This window comes from Delphinapterus leucas, chromosome 12 (assembly GCF_059928025.1).
Source record: "Delphinapterus leucas isolate spDelLeu-1000000601 "Yukka" chromosome 12, BTC_Dleu_Yukka2, whole genome shotgun sequence".
NCBI classification, from domain to species: Eukaryota; Metazoa; Chordata; class Mammalia; order Artiodactyla; family Monodontidae; genus Delphinapterus; species Delphinapterus leucas.
Genome location: NC_143140.1, coordinates 24,227,133 through 24,250,511, shown reverse-complemented (window position 1 = coordinate 24,250,511; position 23,379 = coordinate 24,227,133). Strand labels below are relative to the sequence as shown.

The following is a 23,379-nucleotide window of genomic DNA, read 5'->3' as shown; positions in this document are numbered from 1 at the left end:
TACTCTTTATCTTATTAATATTCCATTCCAGAAGAATAATATAATACAATTTTATATATTATATAAATACATATTTGATCATGTGGATAAATTCTCAAATTAGCTACATAGTGATAAAGCAATCTTATACAGTTTGCCTGTTTTAAAAATTTAAATATGAAAAATCATAATTAAATATTTTTGAGCACTTATGAGCAAGGCATTTAACTTACATTCATTTTCTCCCTATTCCCCTCTGCCATTTCTACTTCAATTCACTATCATCTGAAAGAAGAGCCTCCTTGTTTCCAGTCTTGCCCACCTCCCATCCTTTCTCCAAACTACACAGCCAAAGTAAAATTTCTAAAATACAAGGCTGATAACATCACTTCACTCCTTAAAATTCATGCTTCAGCGGCTTCCCACTGTCCTTAAAGTCCAAGTTCTCGAATATAGCTTGTAGGTCATGTAACTTGGGCCCTTTCCAGCCTCATATCTCAACATGCTGCTCCAGCAATACTGACCTTTCAACACTGCAGACACACCAGGGCCATTCCAACCTCTAAGTCTTCACCCCTGCTTCCCCCAACCATCACCCCACCTCCTCAGTGTAAAACTCCCCTCAGGCCTGCTCTGACCCCTACAGCTCAGAGGGGTCTCCGCTGTGTGGCCTCACAGCATCCTGCACAGCTGCTCTCAGAACACCCATGGTGTGTTAACGGCATGTCTCCTACACTGGACTTGAAGCTCTTAAGTCATGTATCTGGCTGCCTCACGTGAGCTGCCTACTCAACTTGTTGACTGAATGACCTGTCAGTCTTAATATATCCACAACGGCCATTTCCGATACCTTCCAACAACTGTTGCCCTACCATCCTCCTGCCAAAACAATTACATTTTAATAAAGATTATGAATACTTCAACTTACACAAAAAAACTTTATCTTAGATGTCACCAACCAAAGCAAATGCATTTCAAAAATATCCATTTAATATCCTTACTTTTACTTACATCTGAAACTGAGGAAGATTTTCGGAGGGCAATGCCAGAGCCAGATCCAAAAATTTGCAAGCAGAAAGATAGAGGTTTAACCACCGCTGGCTGTTATATGAAGTAGAAAAGCCATTACCTCCTGTGTAGGTTGTCTCCAGACCAGCCACAGAGGGGCCTGAAGTCCTATAAGCAGGAGACAGTGCTGTCAGCAGCTGGACCCACTTACTCACAGGTAATTCCTGGAAAATCTCAAAGTGCCAGCTACTATTTTTCATAATCATTCTGATAAATGTACCAGTAATCGCTAAGAAAGTTCATGACTAAATTAATATTACTGTTCTCAAATCAAAAATTAATTTTTCTTCTTTAAATTAGAAGAATGTAAAAATAGTAGAGAAGAACTTGTTATACTCGAGAAGTATAAAAATACAAGCTGTAAAACCAGGAGGCCTCCCTACTACCCAGTGTCCTTCTGCAAGGATGGTGGGAGGGAAACTTTCTATAATAATCAACACAGTTATTAGTATAGGGGATTCTCTTTTATAAACCTAGTATTAAAGAAGAGTAAAATATATTTAAGACACAGTGTTAAAGGAACTTTTTAATTTATAAACTTATTTGTACAAAAATTCCTAAATAAAAATAAATTATATTTAGTCACATATTAATAAACTGCTTCTGCTGAAGAAAACCCCAAATTTTAGTACATTAAATGGAGATCATCCTGGAAGATATGGACATTTGTATACCTTAGTTACAGGTTACCTGCCATAATAGGTGTTGCTGAATGTTTCAGGAAAAAGATCTGACCTACTAAAACCGATACTGCTCACATAGCTGAAACAGTATTGCTTTAAACTAAATTTGTGTCTAGAGGCCAAAGGCCACACATGTTGATAGTTTAATTCAGTCTAAAATACCTAAGGAATACATGTAACTGTATTATATCCAAATATGATCAATTGGATAATAACAGACTAAATACATAAAGTGTTCAGATAAAATAGTGTCTATACCCTCCCAGTTGTAAAGTAACGTTCTGGATGATTTTAGGATACTACACACTGACAAGACTAAAGCAAAATGAATTACATATTACCGTGAAATGTCTTCATCAGCAGTGAGTTCCTGCTCCATCAGTAAAAATACCTGTACCTGAAGACCATGGAAAAAGTGTCAAATGTTTATTTAAACCTTCTTTCAAGTTATCTTTAGGCTATATTTTCATTAATCCAAATACAGATTTTAGGATACAACTTTAGGATCTTTAAATTATACTTAGTTTCCAAAAGTAAAACTGAAAATTCAGCACAGAGCCTTGCTACTAATTTGGCAGAGGTGAGACGAAAGCATGGTCTTATTTGGTGATTATGGAACAGAGATACAGTTATTAAAAAAGGAAAAAATATTAAAGCCAATTTCTTTGTGGGGAAGTTATAATGCTGGGTTTTCAGAGTTACAGATTCCCGTCCCTTTCCTTTCTCATCTCTTTCCCCAGCTCCCCACGTTGTTCAGATGAGGGCGACAGGGTATGGTTTGGGAGGGGAACGGACGGGTGTGGTGGGACTTAGGAAGGTTTTACTGTTTGGGGGTTTACAAAATCTTGTCAAAGTCTCTCTGAAGCAGCTTACCTGGGTAAGTGCTGCACGTCAAGAGTGATACATGCCCTATGTCAGGCCATCTAAATCTAGCTAAACCATCTCTAATCACTCTCAAGGTGGTGCTGCCAAAGGCAGGAACCAGGCCTGGCAGCCATGACAAAGTTAAAACTCTGGTGTAGTTGAGAATGAACTAAACCAGATCAGACGAGGTCATGATTTGCAAGGAGCTAATAACTGCTAATGTTGCATATTTCAAAGTTTAAGCTGTATGGAGACAGAATCTGACTTGTTTTACTATTTTCATCTGTACAAATTTTCAGTAACAGGCTTAACTAGAGTTCAGTTCTCTTCCAAGATTAGTTTTTATCCGGTAAGCATGTTGATGCTTGTCACATTGTTTTATAATTTAGATTTATTACCTAGCTGAATTAAAATTAACTCACAAGTTCTGTGATCATGGTAGGCCAGAGTGAGGTAAGGTGTTGTGGAGACATTCTTAAAAGTAACACTCTGAAGAACAGGAACACTTGAGAGTGAAGAGTTGGCACCTGGGGCAAACGGAGACTCTCAACCAATCTCTCTGAAAGAAATACAGTATATTCTCAATACCAAAATAGAATCATTTTCATATAAACTTTTCTATATAATCTAGTTCAGTACTTCTCAAACTATGATGATCAACTTTCTAAATAATTTCCAGTCTGTTGCAGACTGATACTTTCATAAAATATAATAAAAATGAATTACCAGAAAAAATCAAATTAAAAAAGATAAATACAATGCCATGTTCTTATTACTAGATTCAACAGATTCTATCACATTGCTGTAAAGGCTTACGATGCTTACTCTACATTTCTGAACGTAACATGGATGGAATAACAGACTGATACTGGTCCATGGACCACACTTTGAGTAGCACCAATCTAGTCGATTTAAAAAAAAAAAAAATCACAGGACAAATAGTGTGCATGTTGCACACTGGACATTAGGTATAAAGGGTCAGAAAAGGAGGAGTCACTTATCTTCTGAGGGAGAAATAATCTCAGTAAAGAGATGACAACTGTCATCCCCAACCCCATCCCCCATGCCTGCTGAGGCTGGCTACTGCACAAGCACACTGACTCAGCAGCAAACAATACTGCCTGGGGCAAGCTCACTCCCATCATGGAGCCATCTGGTGGCACAGGGTGATGACTGCCCTGATACCCTTCAGGACACAGAGAGCCACCAAACCCATGTGATGAAGGTTATCAAAAGCCTTATACAACCCCAACCCTGGCCCCAAACTCTAGATCTCCACCTACTTCTAGCTAAAACAGAGGCTACGCCTCTATTTCAGATCCCTCCTTTAAAGGTGTATAACCTCTCACCCACAACAAAAAAAACCCCACTAATATGCCTGTCTGCAGTAAAACAGTCTTACACCTCATTCTCAAACATGAATTCCTAGGAAATTTGACCCAAACAATAAAATGGAGACCATGTTTAGGCAAGTCCTATAAACTCAGTGTTTGATTTCTTTTACATACTGGTGATAATTTTTGTCGTTTCAACAGAACAAATTTCTAATTCAACATTCTCCATCTACCAACGCTTGGTAAATTTCACCCCAACTTACAACTTACAGAAGGTAATTTCTAAGGAACCAAAAAATTTGGAAAATAGAGAAAATAGTTTTCCACTATTTACCTTGTATATCTGGAAGATATTTCTGATACTGATCAATTTCACTGCTAAAAATAGCAAATGCTAATCTCTTCAGAAGCATGGCTCTCTGCTCTAGCTCCACATCACGGTTTGCAAAGAGATTAAGTGAACTGCTCTGAGCTACAGCTACACGAGCTGGAAGAAAAAAAAAAAAGCAAGTGAGAGGCTGTGATATAGTCATCAGGCGATTTGAGAAAAGATGATTCTGTTTTTTGTTTTTAAGAAAGTCTAGACCCTATGACATCCAGGAGAGAGGACCTCAGGGTAGAGGACTTGGGACTCCTCTCCGAGGCAGAAGGACTGGCAAACAGATCTAGCATATACAAGCCAGAAGACCAAGGGGTGGGAATTGCAACGTGGAGAGAGAAAAAAATTTAGAACTGGAGGTTTCAGAAGGTAAAATCACTAACAGTGCCATTTTATAAAACCCTTTATTATTTTAGGCCATCTGCCGAAATCCTTCTCATTGCTTTAAAAATTTCTGGCCTGGCCAGGCCTAGCCTACCCAGCTCTCCGTCCTCATGTCTCGTATTCGCCCCCATTCCCTCTTTTGCAGGCACACTGTCTTGCTTGCTCTTCCTTGAATTCACCGAGCTTGTTCCTACCCTGAGACCTTTATTATTTTTGTCCCTTATCCCCGGAATACTCTGTCCCTAGGCCTTCTCGTGGTTGGTTTCTCTAGTTTCACATCAAATATGAGCTCTTGAGCTGTTATTTAAAATCTATCGTTATCACCCTATTTCCTTCACAACTTCTTACCTACTGTCTGAAATAATCTCATCTATTGGATTAAGGTGAGCATAATGCCTGGCCCATTTTGTGTCTTTTAATAAATAACTGTTAAATAGATGAATCTGAACCTTAAAACAAACCTGTGAAGATCAGAGAGAATACGACGTCCCTTTTCCAGAGGGGGAAACTGCAGCTTGGGTTAAGAACTGACAAGAAATTCTACAGATTCATCCAACTTCACTGCTATTTAAGGTCATCAGTTTAATAACTTTCAAACTTTTAGAAAACCTTTTTTTTCCAGATTAGATACTATGAGGAAGCCTAATATATAAGCCAGTAAGATAGAGAAGAAGTGGGGCGGAGAGCGATTCTGGCCTTTCTGGCCCCTCTCTTTCTTCCTTCCGAGAAGATAAACACAGCCCCAGGACTCATTTTGGCCGAGCCATGCAGCGTGTGGGATCTTAGTTCCCCGACCAGGGATTGAACTCGTGCCCCCTGCAGCGGAAGCTCGGAATCTTAACCACTGGACCGCCAGGGAAGTCCCCAGAGCCCCAGGATTTAGAAGGAGTTGTTTGCTAGGTTTGTTCCTATTGCTGCCTTTCTTAGCCTCCCTACCTGTCAGTCTTTTCGTTCAGTGATTACTTATTGAGTGCCATGTTCTATGTTATGTGCTGAGGAAACAGTCTGGAGACAAATTTGACATGGCCAAATAGTTTTACTTATTATTTATCAACTATGTTGTCCTTTTTAAGTTTTAACATTATGTTCCTATCGGGTACTAAGTATAACTTGACAAAGAGCTAATTCAACAGTTTCTAGAAAAGAGCAAAGTACATACGAATGGATCCTGTATAGGAAAGACACTGCTTAGGTTGTCACCCCACAATACTCACTCATCAAATCTCTAAATGTCGTCTTATCATGTGTCATCAGATTGTCCATAATTGCTCTCCAACTGAAAGAGGCAAAGATTATGATATGTAAATAAGATTTTGTTGTTGTTTATTATTATTAAAAAAGTGTTCTACTTTGTAGATGGTAGTTGATTTCAACAGACTTTGTGAGGTGCATTATCATGTTGGATAGAAGCAAGATGACTTACTGATTAACACAAGAGGCATCCATCTGAAAGAAGCTGGGATCCATAAAGAGGTCAAAGGCTTCTTTCTTCCAAGCTCTCCGTGTGTACTGATACCCACTAAGGCTGCTAAGCAGCTGGACACAGGCTCGATAACTAGGGGCATTATGTGCACTAGGAGGAAGGAAAGCCACTTTAACCTGTGTGCTGTAACTTTAATCACCATATTACGTTATACCTAAGTGGTCACATTTACCTAAAGCACTGATGGGAAACAGAAAGCACTATAAGAGAAATAATTTTTTTTTTATCACGATAATTCAAGGTAAAAATAAAGTCATTTTGTGGTAATTCCAAAAATGGCAATAAAGGAACACAATTTATTTTTAACAGAGTATGGGTTAACTAACACATCTAGTTAAACAATAATAGTACCTGTGATTTCGGAGGTAGGGCACAACATAATGCATGATATTTACAAGTAAAGGAATAACCCGTTCTTTTTCATCACTGTAGAAAACCATATCCAAAAGATGAGCCAAAACCTAAAAAAATGTTAAGAAATGAAATGGAACGTATAATCTGAGCGCTAAAACTGACAGCACTTAGAGGTGGTTTTCAGTCTGTAAGAAAATCTAGAATACCTTAAAAGTAGAAAAACCTAAAATCAAATCTCCCTAAGCCATTTTTACATGAATGGTTTCTGCCACAATGGTTTTCTCCATTATAACTATAGGATATAAATATGGGCAAATGTTACTATTTCTAACCAAGACAGGAAAGACGAGAAAAAGAGAGGTTAAGAACCTTCCCATGTGACAGTGAGTAAACAGCAAATTTAAGACTAGAAACTCAGTATTCCCTTCCCCTGACTGGGTTACGAGGTGGCCTGGGAAAAACCCAACCACATGAATTGACTCTGTCAGTTTGGTCTTAGTCACACTGTGCTAATCTCTCTCTGTAACCACATCTGTGAAGGGGAAACAAAAATGCCCTGATAACAGGGTATAAAAGAGAGCATGTCAGAGGATGTATATAAAACTGTTTGGTAAACTGTAAATGCTTTGTAGTGGCAAGCATCATTATACCACCTCCACCCTTCCCTACCACACTGTGAAACAAAAGCACTTATCACTCTTAAAAAGTACACTTTTAAAAAACAGTGCATGGGGGGGAGCAATATCTAAAGTTATTATCACTAATATTTAACAAACTACTAACCTGAATACAAAGTCAAAACTTTATTTTACATAGTGATTTCTTGAAGTACAAAACAGTTTTTCAAATTAAAATCTTCTCTGTAAGAATTACTTGCTAATATTTAATTGTGAAACTGTTTACTTGAAAGTTCATGTGAAAAAACCCGATAATGTTTATTTACCTCAGAGAGTAATGTCAATGCATGGACACTATATACAGAAGGAGTTATGTTTGAGGTTTCCATTGCAGGTGATAACATATCTAAGTAAGAGAAAAGACAGGTAAAGATATGGTTAGGTTTCTTCCCCACTGAAAAAAGCTACCTGCTAAACACAAGAAAAGAGATGACTTTACTGTACTTACAGTGCTGACTGCAATAAATTCTTAGTGAATAGATGCCTACAAATATAAACTTAAATGTCTGAGATCAGTACCTTCAACATCAGATTCCAAATTGGTTCCATCTACCATTATTTTGGGAGAAGGTTTAACTTCAAGATTTCGCCGCAGCCATGTTGTCTGTTCCAAAGAAGAACCCGCGATTGCACCGATAGCATCCACTATTTTATGAGTCACATCCTGAAGAAACAAGGATAACCCGTTATATCCATGTATGTACACAGGCGCACACACAAAACTTCACAGATGATCTTATCTGACTTCCCCATTTTAGACTTGAGGTACTGAGAAACACAGAGTTTGGGCAACAGCTCTCAATTCAGAATGACTTACCTGGAGGTCTCTTTGGTCTTTTTTATTTTCCAAACTAGGGTTTTTCATAATAAACTCATTCAAAACCCTAAAAGGACCAAAGAAAAAAACAAACAGGAAATATTAGTGTAAAGAAAATGATGCAATCTAACTTTTCACAGTGAGCAAGTGGTTTTGTGGCCTGAATTTCTATTTTATATGTTTAATGAATGTATGTATACATGGATATCCTATGACTCAGGTGAAACGCATAAACATATGCATGAAAGACCTGTACAAGGATGTCTATAACAGCATTATTTGTAAAATCCAAAACCGGAAAGAACCCAAATGTCCAGCAACAGAAGAGATAAATTGTGGCATATTCATACAATGAAACACCAAACAGCAATGAAAAGGAATAAATTATAGCTACATGAAATTACGTGGATAAATTTTATAAACATATGTTGTGTGAAAGAAGTAGACACACAAAAAATATTTATATATAATTATTATTCAAAACAAGACAAAATTTATCTGTGTTGTTAGAAGTCAGAACAGCGGTTTATCTTGGGGTGAAGGGAAAGGGCAGTAATTGGGAGGGGACCTGAGGGGACATATGATGTCTTATTTCTTAATTTAGGTTTGTGGTTGAACAGTTGGTATATTCACTTCATAATAACTTGTGGAGCTGTGTTTTATACATCAACAAAAAATTTAAAAAAGACCCCAAATCCCACCAATCTTAAATTGTAATATAAAAATGGTTTCTTGTGTGTATGTGTGTGTGTGTGTATAGTAGACAGGTATAAAAGATTAAAAATACTTCATGAATGGAAAAAAATCCATTTCCATTGTTTGCTAAAATTCCACTCAATATTTACCTTGACTTGCTTTTATTAAGGTAAATTATATGTATAATTATTTCCAAACTAATATGAAAAGTGATATCGAAGAGCAATCATATCAATTTCTATTTTATAATTAGGAATTTTTAAAGGATCAGTGGAATGGCTGGGGGAAAAAATAAGCCATCAGAAATTTAAAAAGGGAATTTTCTAGTATAACTGAAAATGTCCAACTTTTAATTTAAACACTCAGAAGATAACACACATTGAGAAGGAGGTAGGATCGTTCATTATCCAAGAAACAAGAAAGGAATTAAAAAACAGGTGAGGAAACAGTGAATCTTGTGGGGGAGAAGCTACAAGTCATAATAGGTGGCCTTAATTTTTTTTTTTTGCGGTACGCGGGCCTCTCACTGCTGTGGCCTCTCCCGTTGCGGAGCACAGGCTCCGGACGCGCAGGCTCAGCGGCCATGGCTCACGGGCCCAGCCGCTCCGTGGCACGTGCGATCTTCCCGGACCGGGGCACGAACCCGTGTCCCCTGCATCGGCAGGCAGACCCCCAACCACTGCGCCACCAGGGAAGCCCCGAGGGCCTTAATTTTTAATGAAATCAGCCAGCAGGATATTTGGTGATGATTCAAAGAACTGTCCATATAGTCCCTCTTTGAGCCTTAGAACAATTCAGAGGTAGGTAAGGCAGGTACTGTTATTCTTGACAGACAGGAAAATAGTCTTGGAGAAGTTTACTGATGTACCCAGGGTGCCAGAGATGAGGGTTAGAACTAGAGATCAGAAGATAAGAATCAGAAATCTTCACGAGAACGTTGTTTGAGTTCCAGTGTTTACCGTTATCGGTCATCACTAAAAATTATCACACACACTAGTTATCTTAATCTTTGATCCAGGAATTGCAGACAGAGTCCACTGCTCTTTTCATTACACGTTCAATGTCTAAAACTCCTTCAGCTTTTTGGTTAGGGAATAGACAGCACGAGGGTCTAGGGATCATCGTGACCCCTGACGCTCTTGAGCAGGATTGCTAGCTCACTGTGGCCGGGCTGGGCTCCCTGTGTTACTCAGCTTCTGCAGGCTGATCTACTCTCCTCCAGCTCTCATGACTGTCTCTCCACCCCTTCTCTGCTTCCTGGTGGAAGACTACACTCCTACATTTACCAGAACACTTGAGGCCATTTTACTAAAGAGCCCTCACTTTCCCTCCCCTCCACTTCAAAATTTTCTAGACCACTGGTTGCCAAGCCAGAATCACCAGTTTTCTTAAGGACAACAGAGAAGCTATGTCTGTGTATATAGATACTGACAACTACCCATTTAAAATCACCACCAGAGGGCTTCCCTGGTGGTGCAGTGGTTGAGAGTCCGCCTGCCGATGCAGGGGACACGGGTTCGAGCCCTGGTCCAGGGAGATCCCACATGCCGCGGGGCAACTAAGCCCATGAGCCACAGCTACTGAGCCTGCGCTCTAGAGCCCGTGCTCCACAACAAGAGAAGCCACTGCAATGAGAAAGCTGCGCACCGCGACAAAGAGTGGCCCCCACTCGCCTCAACTAGAGAAAGCTCGTGCACAGCAACGAAGACCCAACGCAGCCAAAAATAAAAACACCATCAGAGCTACAGGGGTTGAACAGAAGGTCAAAGTTCTTTGCACTTGGTTGAATTTACATCCATTCAGCGTGAAAACATGTGGACTGTGTGAGGTAATGTAACCCAGGTTGGAGAAAAGTGTATTCCCTTTCCTTCCCCTCTTCTGTCTTAAGCAGTCCTTTTCAAACTTTAGGGTGTACTCAAATCACCTGAGACTTGTTAAAAGGCAGATTCTGATTCGGGTGGTCTGGGGCGGAGATTGCGACTCTGCATTTCTAACAAGCTCCCAGGCGACTCCAGTGCTGCTGGCTGAAGGATCAACCTCTGAGTAGCAAAGTCTTAGAGAAGATGCAGCAGGACTTCCCTGGTGGCGTAGTGGTTAAGACTCCGCGCTCCCAATGCAGGGGGCCCGGGTTTGATCCCTGGTCAGGGAACTAGATCCCACGCGCATGCTGCAACTAAGGAGCCCGCCTGCCACAACTAAGACCTGGCACAACCAAATAAATTAATTAATTTTAAAAATGCAGCCTTCTTTCTCACTCTTACGCCTGCCATTCCCTGGGCTCCACCCCCTCCCAGCTGCCTCTGGAATCTGGTGCTGTCAAGGGGCCCCCGCCCTCTACAATCTTCTGTCTAGCACTCTCCTCTTCCATGACACTTATCATTGGCCAGGCACTATTCTAGGAATTTAACAAATATTAATTCATTTAATCCTCGTAACAACTTTGTGAGGGAGGCCCTATTATCGTCTCCATTTTACAGATGGAGAGGTTAATAACCTGCCCAAGGCCATACAGCAAAGAAGTAAAGGAGCTGGGATCTGAATCCAGGAAGAGTCTTTGCTGTTCACTACTCAGCATCCTCAGGCCATCCTTACCATTAATGATGACTTTCAAATCACATTGCCTCCTGCTACCTTGCCAGTTCTCTTTCTTCTCATAATCACACATTCAAAGAATAATCCACACTTACTTTCTCACTCTAACCCTTGCTGTGCTTATCGTCTCACCAAACTCCTCTCTCCTAAATCACCCATCCTCTCCAAATCATCAATAAATACAGCCTCTTTATTATATATCATCTTCCTTAATCTTTCTGAAGGGGTTAGCCAAGCCCTCTTAAATTCTCTTTGCTTCTAGAACATTGAATATGCCTGTTTTCTTCTAACTTTCCGATGTTTCAGTGTTTGCTTTTCTACCTCCTTTGCTGGCCTGCTTTCCTTCTTTTGTTGTCCTGTGATTTCAATCCCACCATCCACAGCACACAAACCTGCTACCTCCCATGAGAAACAATTCCTAGTTCATCTTCTTTTCCCTCTGATCCATTCTGCTATTAATTTGCCAGTCATGACCCACCTCAAAACCTGCCATCACTCCCACCCCCTGCCCAAGGCCAAACTTCTTAATGAACATGCAAAATCCTTCCCCCTTCTAGCTCCCATCTCCCTTTTCATCCACCCACCATTCCACTGCTGTGCCCTACTTCATAGCCAAACGAGACAAGGTACCTTGCCCAGTGTACCCTTCCCCTTCCTGTTCCACAAAGGCTTTCTGCTCCTACCACCTCCATTCACTGAGCAAATACTTCTTAGGGACATATTATGAACCAAGAATAATGGAGAGCAAAAGACAGACATTGCCTAGGACATCATGGTGCATGCAGTTAAGGGTGACTGGAATTTATCAAATAAATCACACACATTATTAACATAGATCAGGAAACATGACAGAGAGAATATGACTCTTCCAAATCTTTTTATGTTGAGGGCCCTGAACTCAAATGACCCTCCTCTAGGAAGTTCCCCTTCAGCCATCCTACTCACCCTCACCCCTTTCAATCCCACACTTTCTCCTAAGTGACTAAGGTTGCAACAGCTTTATGTTAGCACATTTACATTTTCCTCGCGTATAAACACACAATGTTCCCTCGGAATCCTCCCCCGCCCCTTTTTTTTTACTGGCCTCATATTATACATCTAGTTCTGTACCTTTGAGAATCCCATGAGAAGGCAGACGTCACACAGTCACCCAACACATGTTATTCAGCAATCAGACAATGAACATTATTCTTTTATTTGAAATCATATTTTTAAGTGAAATTGCTTACCCAAGTATAAGAAACTGCCCTGGGGCTGGAAGGCTCAATTGTATGGAGTCTTTCAGAAGTATCAACAATGATGCCCAGCTATCCACTAAATTGGGCACTGGAATTCTGCAAGATAAACATAGCTTCTATATATAGAGAAAGCCAACATCAACTTTAACTTTCCCTATATTTCCCGTCTTTACCATATTTTCCCACTACTTTCTCTGAAACATTTCCTGAATTTTTATAGACTGTGATAGAACATTTCTAAAAGCTTTATATTTTCTACTAATATTATATATAAAAAGAAAACCAAGCACACTGAAAATATCCAGTGTAAATTATTAGTCTAGAAATTCTGCTGTATAGAAATACCAAGTTTTAATCACATGGACTCTCAAAAGTAAAATACAACTGCAATAAATCTCAGTTTAATTACTGCCATCATAGTTACCTACTCAATCCTATTCTCTCCACACCTCTCTCATATTGGCTCTTTTTCCTTCACCTATGAGTCTCTATCTCATCTAAGGGAGAGCCGTCAATCTATCCTGAATATCAATCACCTCTAGAGAAATTAAGATTATTACCTCTGTTTCCGGCTGACCTTAACCCTAACTCCTCTCTATGTAACCTAAATTCAGCTTTTAGGCAGTCCTTGCACTAAATCACAACCAGTTTAACCTAACTTTATAAATGTTAATCATAGATCACAGGCTGTTGCCGAGCTTGATGATTAAAATGGAAACTACCCTATAAGGGAGGATTAAGATTCAGGTTCTGAAGTAAGAAGTCCATCAAAACTCAAATCAACTAACTTCTGTTCAGTTGTCAGTTAAATGCAAAACTGGAATACCACAAAAAGAAGATATTTTCATATCATCATTCCTAACATTAAAAACAGATTAGATTACCATGTGTTCGCCTATATCAAAATAATGGATTTAGTGGCAGTAGGCATGGTTTCAAGAGTAGGATGTAGCTTTTCATTCATATTTCAATGATTTTCTTACAATTCACTGTTTTAATGTCCAGTGTATCTTTAATACACTTAGGTGTTTATGTTCCTAGGATTTGCATGACTGGGTCATTAAGAGACCAATGACCTTTATTAGTATATCCGTAAAAAATGTTTTTCTGTTTCTACTATTAGTTCTTTTCGTTTTAGAAGGAAAAAAATAAGCAACTTCTTGAAAGAATTCAGGTGCTTTTCTCCTATATTTCCTAACTTTTATACACTGCTAAATGAAATGAGGAGAGATCCACATCAGTTATCTTACCTTTGAATATAAGCAAAGAAGAACTGAAGCATGCAGACTTCCAGAGAAAGATGTTTCTATAAACAAAAGAAATCAGTTTTATAGTGAAGAAAAATGCTGCCTCTCCTTTTCACAGTTGCAACTACTCTGTATTTTACTGCCAATTTTAAATTAAAAAATGAAAAGCAAACAAAATCAAACACTAGGTTGTCATAAAAACCACGCAGCTCTCTTCCATGTAGTAGGGAAAACACAGAACAAAAGCTATTTAAAAAGTTGGAAATGGACAGAAGAAATCAAACTATTCTCAGTCCCCCGCCCCAATCCCATAGCCGAAGTTGATACCCCAGTCATTGCTTTTAATGATCCACTCACTCTGTAAGCGTCAACACTATTTTTATTTTAATCAGCCTATGCTTGGCTGGGGCTATCAGAATTAGCTTGAAATTTTTTATGAAAAGGGAATTTAAATCTATTTTACCACATGTTTCTGTTAAATTAGTGTAGTTGTCCCAAATTTGAACTAACTCTTAACAGCCTAAAATGTAATCTTTAGCTACAGGTAGTGCTGAGTGTAACATATAATAAAAAGAACACAACTGTCCTTAAAAATCAGTAACTGGCAAGAAAATAATACTGATGTCCACTAAAATTTACCAATTCGTTACTTTTTAGTATGAACTATTCCCTTGAAAACTTCCTCTTTTACCATATAAAGAAAAATTCAGAATTTAGTATATTGAGAGCAGGGGGCGCAGCAGGTGAGAGGTGCAGAATTTGCTCTTATTTGTTTTTATATCCTTCACACTTAGCCCAATATCTCGGGCACAAGTAGATGCTCAAAATATTATGCTGAATTGAGCTTTCACATGCAAATTTAAAATCCTATCACAAATGCCCCAGAGGTGATTTCAGAACAGTAAGGAAATTGTTAAAAAGTTAATAGGAGGATTAATCTCCAAAACATACAAGCAACTTATGCAGCTCAATATCAAAAAAACAAACAACCCAATCCAAAAATGGGCAGAAGACCTAAATAGACATTTCTCCAAAGAAGACATACAGATTGCCAACAAACACATGAAAGAATGCTCAACATCATTAATCATTAGAGAAATGCAAATCAAGACTACAATGAGATATCATCTCACACCAGTCAGAATGGCCATCATCAAAAAATCTAGAAACAATAAATGCTGGAGAGGGTGTGGAGAAAAGGGAACCCTCTTGCACTGTCGGTGGGAATGTAAATTGATACAGCCATTATGGAGAACAGTATGGAGGTTCCTTAAAAAAACTAAAAATAGAACTACGATACAACCCAGCAAACCCACTACTGGACATATACCCTGAGAAAACTATAATTCAAAAAGAGTCATGTACCAAAATGTTCATTGCAGCTCTATTTACAATAGCCAGGACATGGAAGCAACCTAAGTGTCCACCAACAGATGAATGGATAAAGAAGATGTGGCACATATATACAATGGAATATTACTCAGCCATAAAAAGGAACGAAACTGAGTTATTTGTAGTGAGGTAGATGGACCTAGAGACTGTCATACAGAGTGAAGTAAGTCAGAAGGAGAAAAACAAATACCGTATGCTAACACATATATATGGAATCTAAAAGAAAAACGAAAAAACAGTGATCAGAAGAACCTAGGGGCAAGACGGGAATAAAGATGCAGACCTATTAGAGAATGGATTTGAGGACACGGGGAGGGGGAAGGGTAAGCTGGGACAAAGTGAGAGAGTGGCATGGACATACATGCACTACCAAATGTAAAACAGACAGCTAGTGGGAAGCAGCCGCATAGCACAGGGAGATCAGCTCGGTGCTTTGTGACCACCTAGAGGGGTGGGATAGGGAGGGTGGGAGGGAGGGAGATGCAAGAGGGAACAGATATGGGGACATATGTATATGTATAACTGATTCACTTTGTTATAAAGCAGAAACTAACACACCATTGTAAAGCAATTATACTCCAATAAAGATGTTAAAAATAAATAGATAAAATAAAATAAAAATAAACTCATGATAGGAAAAAAAAGTTAATAAGGACACTGGCTATTCACACACACAAGTAATACACTCTTTAGGCAACAGAAAAAATAATATTTTCAGGTATGTGTAATAATTCTTTTAAGGAAGTGATTAGGTCTATTTTGCCTTGGCTTAAAATCTAATGTTTTCAGTTGGTAAATATTTTTTAAGAAAATAGGACCTCTTAGTGTTCTGGAACAAAGAGCAAAAAAAGTAGAGAAGTCCATAACTTTAGTAATTTGTAGACTTTTATGTCTGCCTAGCTAGAGACAATGCATTGTGAATGTAGAGACTCCGTTATTCATTTTTTGGTAGCCCTTGCACAGCACAGTTTGTACATGGTCAAGAAATGACACTGACTAGAACTAAGGTTATGGCAAAATGTGGGGAGTTTACAGACTTGAGACATTCATTCTGAAGAGAATGCAGTAAGAAGCTGTGAAAAAGGCAACAACTGAGGTAAACAGACCTTGGGCTCTGGCTTCTGTGCTCTTCCTTTACATGACCAGAAAAATCTCACCTAAGAATTTGGTCCCACAGCCCCTAACTGCCTTAGACGTACATCTGGAGAGCTACGAGCAGTGAACTGCTCTTCACTGGCCACAGGGATGATCACACAGCAAGTCACTGCAGACACTGAGAACTGTTTTTATTAGGGCGATTCGAGGAACACATGCAGTCATTTTTGCAATCCTTTTAAATAAAAGGATGTATTGTACAAAAAATATCTTACCTACCAGGGTCATTTCTGAAATACAACTGTAAACAAATCAAAGTTCTTCTTACCTTGTCCTTGGCTATGGCTGGGGGCTGCTTTAAAACTTCCTTCACCGTCTGTATGACAGTTTCTGCTCTCATGACACTGATTGAACGAACCAGTTCTACTAGTAAAAGCTGTTCTTCACTGGCTGCAGGAATAACCTGGAGAACACATCATTGTATTCACTTATGTACGTGTATATTTAAGTCTTTTAAGACAAATCACAGAATCAAGAGAATATTTTATGGCCTCTTCTTTAGGTAAAATTTCTTTTTTTATCCATATAATACCTGTACATCATTTCAAAAAATCAAATAGGACAACAAGCCTTTTAAGACAAAATAGCAGTGCCCTCACACTTCTCATGCCCCAAAGCAACAATGCTCAACTCTTAGCTCTTTTCTATCATTTCTGAGTAATATACACTCTTATTACTTTTCCTACTTCACAATATTTTCTTTAATTTTACACATCATCTACTGACTTCCTACTTTAGAAGACAAAGGTTTAGCTCTCTTACACTTTTCTCCCTACCCTCCCAACGTAGTTACATCATAACTTCATTTAAATCAACATCTAGGGTTCACATGACTACTTATGGTTATGCTGTGTATTATCACTGCATGTCTTTTCTTGTATGACTTTTTGTTTTCCCTAGAGTTAAACTGTTTTCTTTTGCCAATCTTTAAAATAGTTTTCATTATTCATTCCAATGATAAGGTTCAACGAGTCTAGATTAATAAAATAATTTGCCTCAAAGAAATATAATTGTTTTTAATTTAATTTTTTAAGGACTTCCACAAAGAAACACTGGACATGATGAACTATGTATGCGCTTTCATTCATTTCAGAGTTGTTTATGATATGAAGAATTATTTATGCATATTTTGTATATAAATTTCCTCTTTGCACTAAAATCATGATGAAAAAAATAAAAGATGTATGAATAATTGTATATCAACCAGCAGATGGATGAAATAAATGAATATACATCAAAGGAATACAATACCCGTATTCATAATATTTTATATGTAAATGTGTTTAAAATTCTGATAGTATATACAAGAAAACATGGTTATCATTAAGCAGTATGACTTCAGTTGGATTTTTCTACCTTTATTAAAAACTTCCTTAATTGTCACAATGTGTTTAATAGAAGTGTGTGTGCACATACACGTGCATTTGTGTGTTTGCACTATTTTTGTTTGCTTGGTTTTCTCTATCACATGTTCATCCACAAACATGCCAAAGACGGTAAATGTACTGTAATTGCGTATTCAAAAACATCAGATAATTAATCTCTCTACCTTCTACTTGGGTTGGTACTCTCTAGGCTTGCTATACAGTATCATCTTGATATCTCTCCTGTGACCATCAGTCTTAAAGATTCCCTTTCCTTTTCTTCTGTGTCGGAACTCCTATTTCTTGGACCCCATGTTGCCTTCTTTCTTGTTTTTTTCCTCCTCTGGTGGAGATACATCTTACAATAGCTGAGAAAGGGTAAATTGATCACAATTTTTTTGTTTTTTTGAGACATTTCATGGTCAAAACTCACTTGAGTGACAGTTTGGCTCGGTTAGAATTATAGATTGAAACTAATTTTCCCATCATAATTTCTAGTGCTGCTGTTGACAAGTCTTATCATTATTCCACTGAATATGACCAGTATTTTCTCTTTAGAAGACTGTCAGATCTTTTTTTTTTATATTTCTTTTTTATTTTTATTTATTAATTTTTTTGCGGTACGTGGGCCTCTCACTGCTGTGGCCTCTACCGTTGCGGAGCACAGGCTCCGGACACGCAGGCTCAGCGGCCACAGCTCACGGGCCCAGCCGCTCCGCGACATGTGGGATCCTCCCGGACCGGGGCATGAACCTGTGTCCCCTGCATCGGCAGGCGGACTCTCAACCACTGCACCACCAGGGAAGCCCCTGTAAGATCTCCTTTTTATCTTCAGTGTTTTGAAATTACTTGCTGATCTTTGTGTAGACATATCTCTTTTTACAGTGCCTGCAGCAACTCATTTCCTTCATTCCTGCAGAATTTCCTTGTACTATTTCTTAGATACTTTTCTTCCTTCATTTTTTCTATTCCTTCTTTCTTCAAAAAGATCTTGAGCCTCCGGTATCCTTTCTGTAATTTTTAAATCTCCTTTCACCTATTTTCCATATCTCTAAATTTACATTCTATATTTGGTATTTATCTACTTTCACTTTCCAACCCTTATAACTGATTTTGTTTTGCTTCTGCTATAAAATTTTTTAACATTCAAGATAATTTAAAAATTTTGCAATAGTCTTTCTTATAATCTCTTCTTATTTCATGGATGCAATATGGTTTTACCTCTTGAAGGACATTACTATTATTTACATTTTCTTCTGTTACATCCATTGTTTCTTTTGACTTTCTCTATTTAGTTGTTTTGGTCTTTGTCTAATTTTTTGAGACTTTCTTCATAAGAGTTGGCTCTCTATCAATTTTAAATGTGAGTAATAATAATATAACTATATATATATTTACAGAGTGCTTATTAAGTACTGTGCATTGGTAAGTGCCATATATATATTTTTCCTTCTTCCCTTCCTCCCTCTCTCTCTCTCTCACTTTCTTTCTGATTCTCACAACCCCATGAAGTAGTACTGCTACCCTGAAGAAGTCATATAGTTAGTGAGTGGAGAAGTCAATATTTGAACCCCAGAGATCTGGTTTCAAAGTCTGCGCTCTTAACAACTATGCTACTATTGCCTTTCAAAAAGAAAGTAAAACATGAAGGGAACTCAAGCATTTGTGCACAGGACTACTGGATAGGTGGGCCTCCCTGTGTGGTGACAGCAGCCTAGTTTGTTTTTGCTAGGAGACTCAAAAACTTCAGTAGCTATAGATCTTTTTTCTTGGTCAGGTCATTTTCCTAGAGAGGAATCCTCCAAACTCCTACCTGAGGGACATAGTAACTTACTGCCATCTCACTGGGGTGAGGGTGATTCCCATTTTTCAAAATGTAGGCTTTTGAATGCTGGTTTCAGCATGAAGTCTAATTTCTACTTGTGTCAACCTTATGCCCTTGGGTCAAGAGCCCCTCTTTTTTTTAAAAAATTAATTAATTTTTGGTTGCGTTGGGTCTTTGTTGCTGCGAGCAGGCTTTCTCTAGTTGTGGTGAGCGGGTGCTACTCTTCATTGTGGTGCACGGGCTTCTCATTGCAGTGATTTCTCTTGTTGTGGAGCACGGGCTCTAGGCATGTGGGCATCAGTAGTTGTGGTGCGTGGGCATCAGTAGTTGTGGTGTGTGGGCTCAGTAGTTGTGGCTCGTGGGCTCTAGAATACAGGCTTAGTAGTTGTAGCGCATGGGTTTAGTTGCTCCGTGGCATGTGGGATCTTCCCTGACCGGGGCTCGAACCCATGTCCCCTGCATTGGCAGGTGGATTCTTAACCACTGCACCACCAGGTAAGCCCAAGAGCCTCTCTCGATAAACTCTTCACATAGTAAACTTGACTCCAGTCTCCTGATGGGATAGGGTAAGAGAAGTGGGTGGGTGGTTGGTTGCTTGGGTTGGGAAAAAGGGATCTATAAACTCTCAATCAGTCCTCCAGATTTCAGCCCCATCCTAACCCTCTGCCTTTAAGAAGTACCTGATACTTCTACTTCCAGAAACTGTCTATAGTTTTTACAGTGGGAATCGAACCCCTTCTTGCAGCAACTTAGTAGAGCAGAGAAGCTGATACTGATATCTAAGTCAATTACAACTCAGACACGTGTTTTTCATCTTGCAAAATTTTGTTGACTCTTATTTTTTTGTGGTGACCTCTCCCAATTTCTTTGTCATTGTGGGTTTTGCCATTGAAAATTTTTTTACTCTCATTTTTGGGAAGAAAGCAGAGAAAAATGCATGTGTTCAATATGCCATATTAAACCACGTGTGCTTGACTGATTTTAAATAGTCTAGGATCTCAGTTCTGTCCAATGTAATATCTACTACTGAATCCTCACATGCAGAATGTCATATAAGTGGGAATGTTTATTTTTATTACTTTAGATATGTCAGCCTATATGTAATGTGAAATCAGCACAAAAATAAGATTAGAAACCTTTACCTGGACAAATCATATATCTTATGGGAACATAAATTATTTAATAGCCTTAGTATTCTAATGAGTTAGTATTTATATCCAATATAGAACACTTTTTTGAGCTTTTTTTCTTTTCAGATTAAAAAAAATTTATTAATTTCATTTATTTTTGGCTGCATCGGGTCTTAGAGGTGGCACGTGGGATCTTTTTGTTGCGGCGTGCAGGCTCCTCTCTAGTTGTGGCGCGCGGGTTTCTCTCTAGTCGTGGCGCATGGGTTTCTCTCTAGTCGTGGTGCACGGGCTCCAGAGCATGTGAACTCTGTAGTTGCGGCATATGGGCTCTCTGGTTGTGGTGCGCAGGCTTAGTTGCCCCGCGGCATGTGGGATCTTAGTTCCCCAACCAGGGATCGAACCCGCATCCCGTGCATTGGAAGGTGGATTCTTAACCACTGGACCACCAGTGAAGTCCAAGAACACTTTTTTGAGCTTTCATACCCACAAAGCAACAAAATTTTCACATACATAATCCAAAGACAACATATGAATTACATTTAGAAATGATTTAAGAGGTCACGTTGTAACGAAAAACTAGTCAAGATGAAAATTTCTCTCCATATTCTTGCCCTGTACCCTGAATGACTATCATTTAAAAAACACATTGCATTATATTACCATTTCTATGTAAAATACAGCTACAGTTTTAATATTACATTAATTACCTGTCTTCACATAAAATATCTTTTATATTTATTTAAGAAACTTAGGCAATATATCATTATCTAAACCTGTACACAAACTTGTTGCCTTTCCACCACCCACCCTATCCCAGCCCCACTGCAACTAATGGAGAATTGAAAATCAGCATGTGCTCACCATATGCTTACCAAATGAAAAGACAAATACATACCTTGGTCCTAGTGGTGGTTTTGTTCTGTCTTCTTTCATTCCATACAAAGGCGATGGCAGCCATAAAGTGAACACCGTGATTCATTGAAATGGGCCCCAATAATTCTAGGATCTGCTGTCTCAAGTTCTACAAAAATTTAAGCAAATGACAAGTGAATTAAAAATTATGGAAGCATTAATAACTGGACTGCACTTTTAGTTTTTCTTGAAATAATATACAGAACTTGTATGTTTTACTACCTACATAATGGTAGAGGAAACTTTAATAGTGTTAAGAGATGCAACCATGGTCATTTTAATTCAAAAGGAAAAAAAACCCCTATAATAGTTTAATCCAAACATCAGGACTTAAATACAATTTTCTAATGATTTCTACCCTTCCCCTGCAGTGCCCGGTGTGCTCCCATGACTCCCAGATCTAGGAAGTCAGGTCTAGGAGCAAGATGAGGTAATTGAGGGATATCAATTTGACAACCTGCCATAGCCTAACATGCTCTTAAACATTCACATAATTTCCCTCTAAATATAAAGAAGAAAATTTGGAAAATACCTAAGAGTATAAGAAGAAAAACACTTTTTTTAAATCAACGATTAACCTCATCATATTAAGATAATCACTATTAACACGTGAATTTTCTTTATTCCTTTTTCTGCAGATAAATTTTTTTTACATAATTAGAAATACAATATTTGTTTAATTATGTAACATCCCTGTTCCACTAAACTTTTAAGCACTTTCCATCCACTAAGAATTCTTCAAAACCACGACATTAGTGGCTACATAATGTAACACTGAACAGATAATTTATTTAATCATTCCCTTATTGTTTAGGATCTCTCTTTTTTCTGCCATTAAATAAGGCTATAATAAATATTTTATGTATATATTTACATAATTTTGATTACCTTAGAATTCATTACTAAAGTAGATTACTAGGTCAAAGACTATGAAACTTAAAGATCTCTGTACATATTGCTAAACTGTTTTCCAGGAGAGATTTGCATATTAAAATGTCAGCTTGAAATGTCCTAAAAAAAGGAAGAAAGTTATGTATGAATGAACCTCAAAAATATTATGTCACATGAAAGAAACTAGATACAAAAGACCAAATAATGTATAATTCCATTTATAGGAAATGGCCTGTAAATGGTAAAAGCAAATCGATGTAGAGAAAACAGATTAGTGGTTGATTGTGGTTAGGGATGGGAACCGAGGGGCTGCAGATGGGCATGAGGCATCTTTCTGTGGTGAGGGGTACGCTCAAACATTAGGTTGTGGTGACAGTACTACAGCTCTGTACATTTACTAAAAAACAAAACAAAAACAAACACAAACACTGAATTATATATGCTTAAAAAGGGTGAATTTTGTGTTATGTCATCTCAATAAAACGGTTAAAAAATTACTTGATAACTAATTACACAATCCATGCAGAGAATCATAAATACTACTCAAATTATTCACAAATTCAGAACATAATCTTTGGGAGAATCCTCAAATAGCCTCTTGAGCGCCAAGGGTGAAGTGTGGATTATCTAACCTTTGTGGCTCCAAGATTAACAGTGGTAACAGAGGCGGATGCAGCAATGGGGATCTTTTCCGAAGAGTCGGCCTGATGCAGTGCGCTCCAAAGCAGTGTCACAGAGGACATGATCATGTGAAGGATCGAGAGGATTCCACTGCGGGCTTCGAACAGGTGTTTCTGGTCTACATTGACCAAAAGCTATTGAAGTTGGGGGAAGAACATGTATCACTTCCTGAGGATTACAAATGGGACTTATTAGGCCTCATAATCTTTAAAAAGCAGTCAAATATTTGTGCAG

At 38.4% G+C, this 23,379-nt stretch overlaps 1 protein-coding gene across 12 annotated transcripts in view; it reads right to left on the bottom strand.

Annotated features, from left to right (window-relative positions):
• Nucleotides 1-23,379, bottom strand: part of DOP1A (DOP1 leucine zipper like protein A) — a 126,618-nt gene that overhangs the window by 19,443 nt on the left and 83,796 nt on the right. For 8 of the 12 annotated variants that reach the window (XM_022590297.3, XM_089921782.1, XM_089921784.1 and 5 more), the window contains 15 exons: nucleotides 23,097-23,279; nucleotides 21,557-21,682; nucleotides 16,611-16,745; nucleotides 13,799-13,854; nucleotides 12,540-12,644; nucleotides 8,023-8,089; nucleotides 7,725-7,869; nucleotides 7,472-7,551; nucleotides 6,526-6,635; nucleotides 6,115-6,264; nucleotides 5,906-5,967; nucleotides 4,263-4,415; nucleotides 3,017-3,153; nucleotides 2,072-2,127; nucleotides 991-1,155 (listed from right to left, as the gene is read on the bottom strand). In XM_022590297.3, coding sequence (XP_022446005.2) covers nucleotides 991-1,155; nucleotides 2,072-2,127; nucleotides 3,017-3,153; nucleotides 4,263-4,415; nucleotides 5,906-5,967; nucleotides 6,115-6,264; nucleotides 6,526-6,635; nucleotides 7,472-7,551; nucleotides 7,725-7,869; nucleotides 8,023-8,089; nucleotides 12,540-12,644; nucleotides 13,799-13,854; nucleotides 16,611-16,745; nucleotides 21,557-21,682; nucleotides 23,097-23,279 — 1,730 coding nt within the window. Of the gene's footprint in view, nucleotides 1-990; nucleotides 1,156-2,071; nucleotides 2,128-3,016; nucleotides 3,154-4,262; nucleotides 4,416-5,905; nucleotides 5,968-6,114; nucleotides 6,265-6,525; nucleotides 6,636-7,471; nucleotides 7,552-7,724; nucleotides 7,870-8,022; nucleotides 8,090-12,539; nucleotides 12,645-13,798; nucleotides 13,855-16,610; nucleotides 16,746-21,556; nucleotides 21,683-23,096; nucleotides 23,280-23,379 lie in introns of those variants that run through there. The other 4 variants (XM_089921791.1, XM_089921787.1, XM_089921788.1 and 1 more) reach the window with 4 other exon arrangements.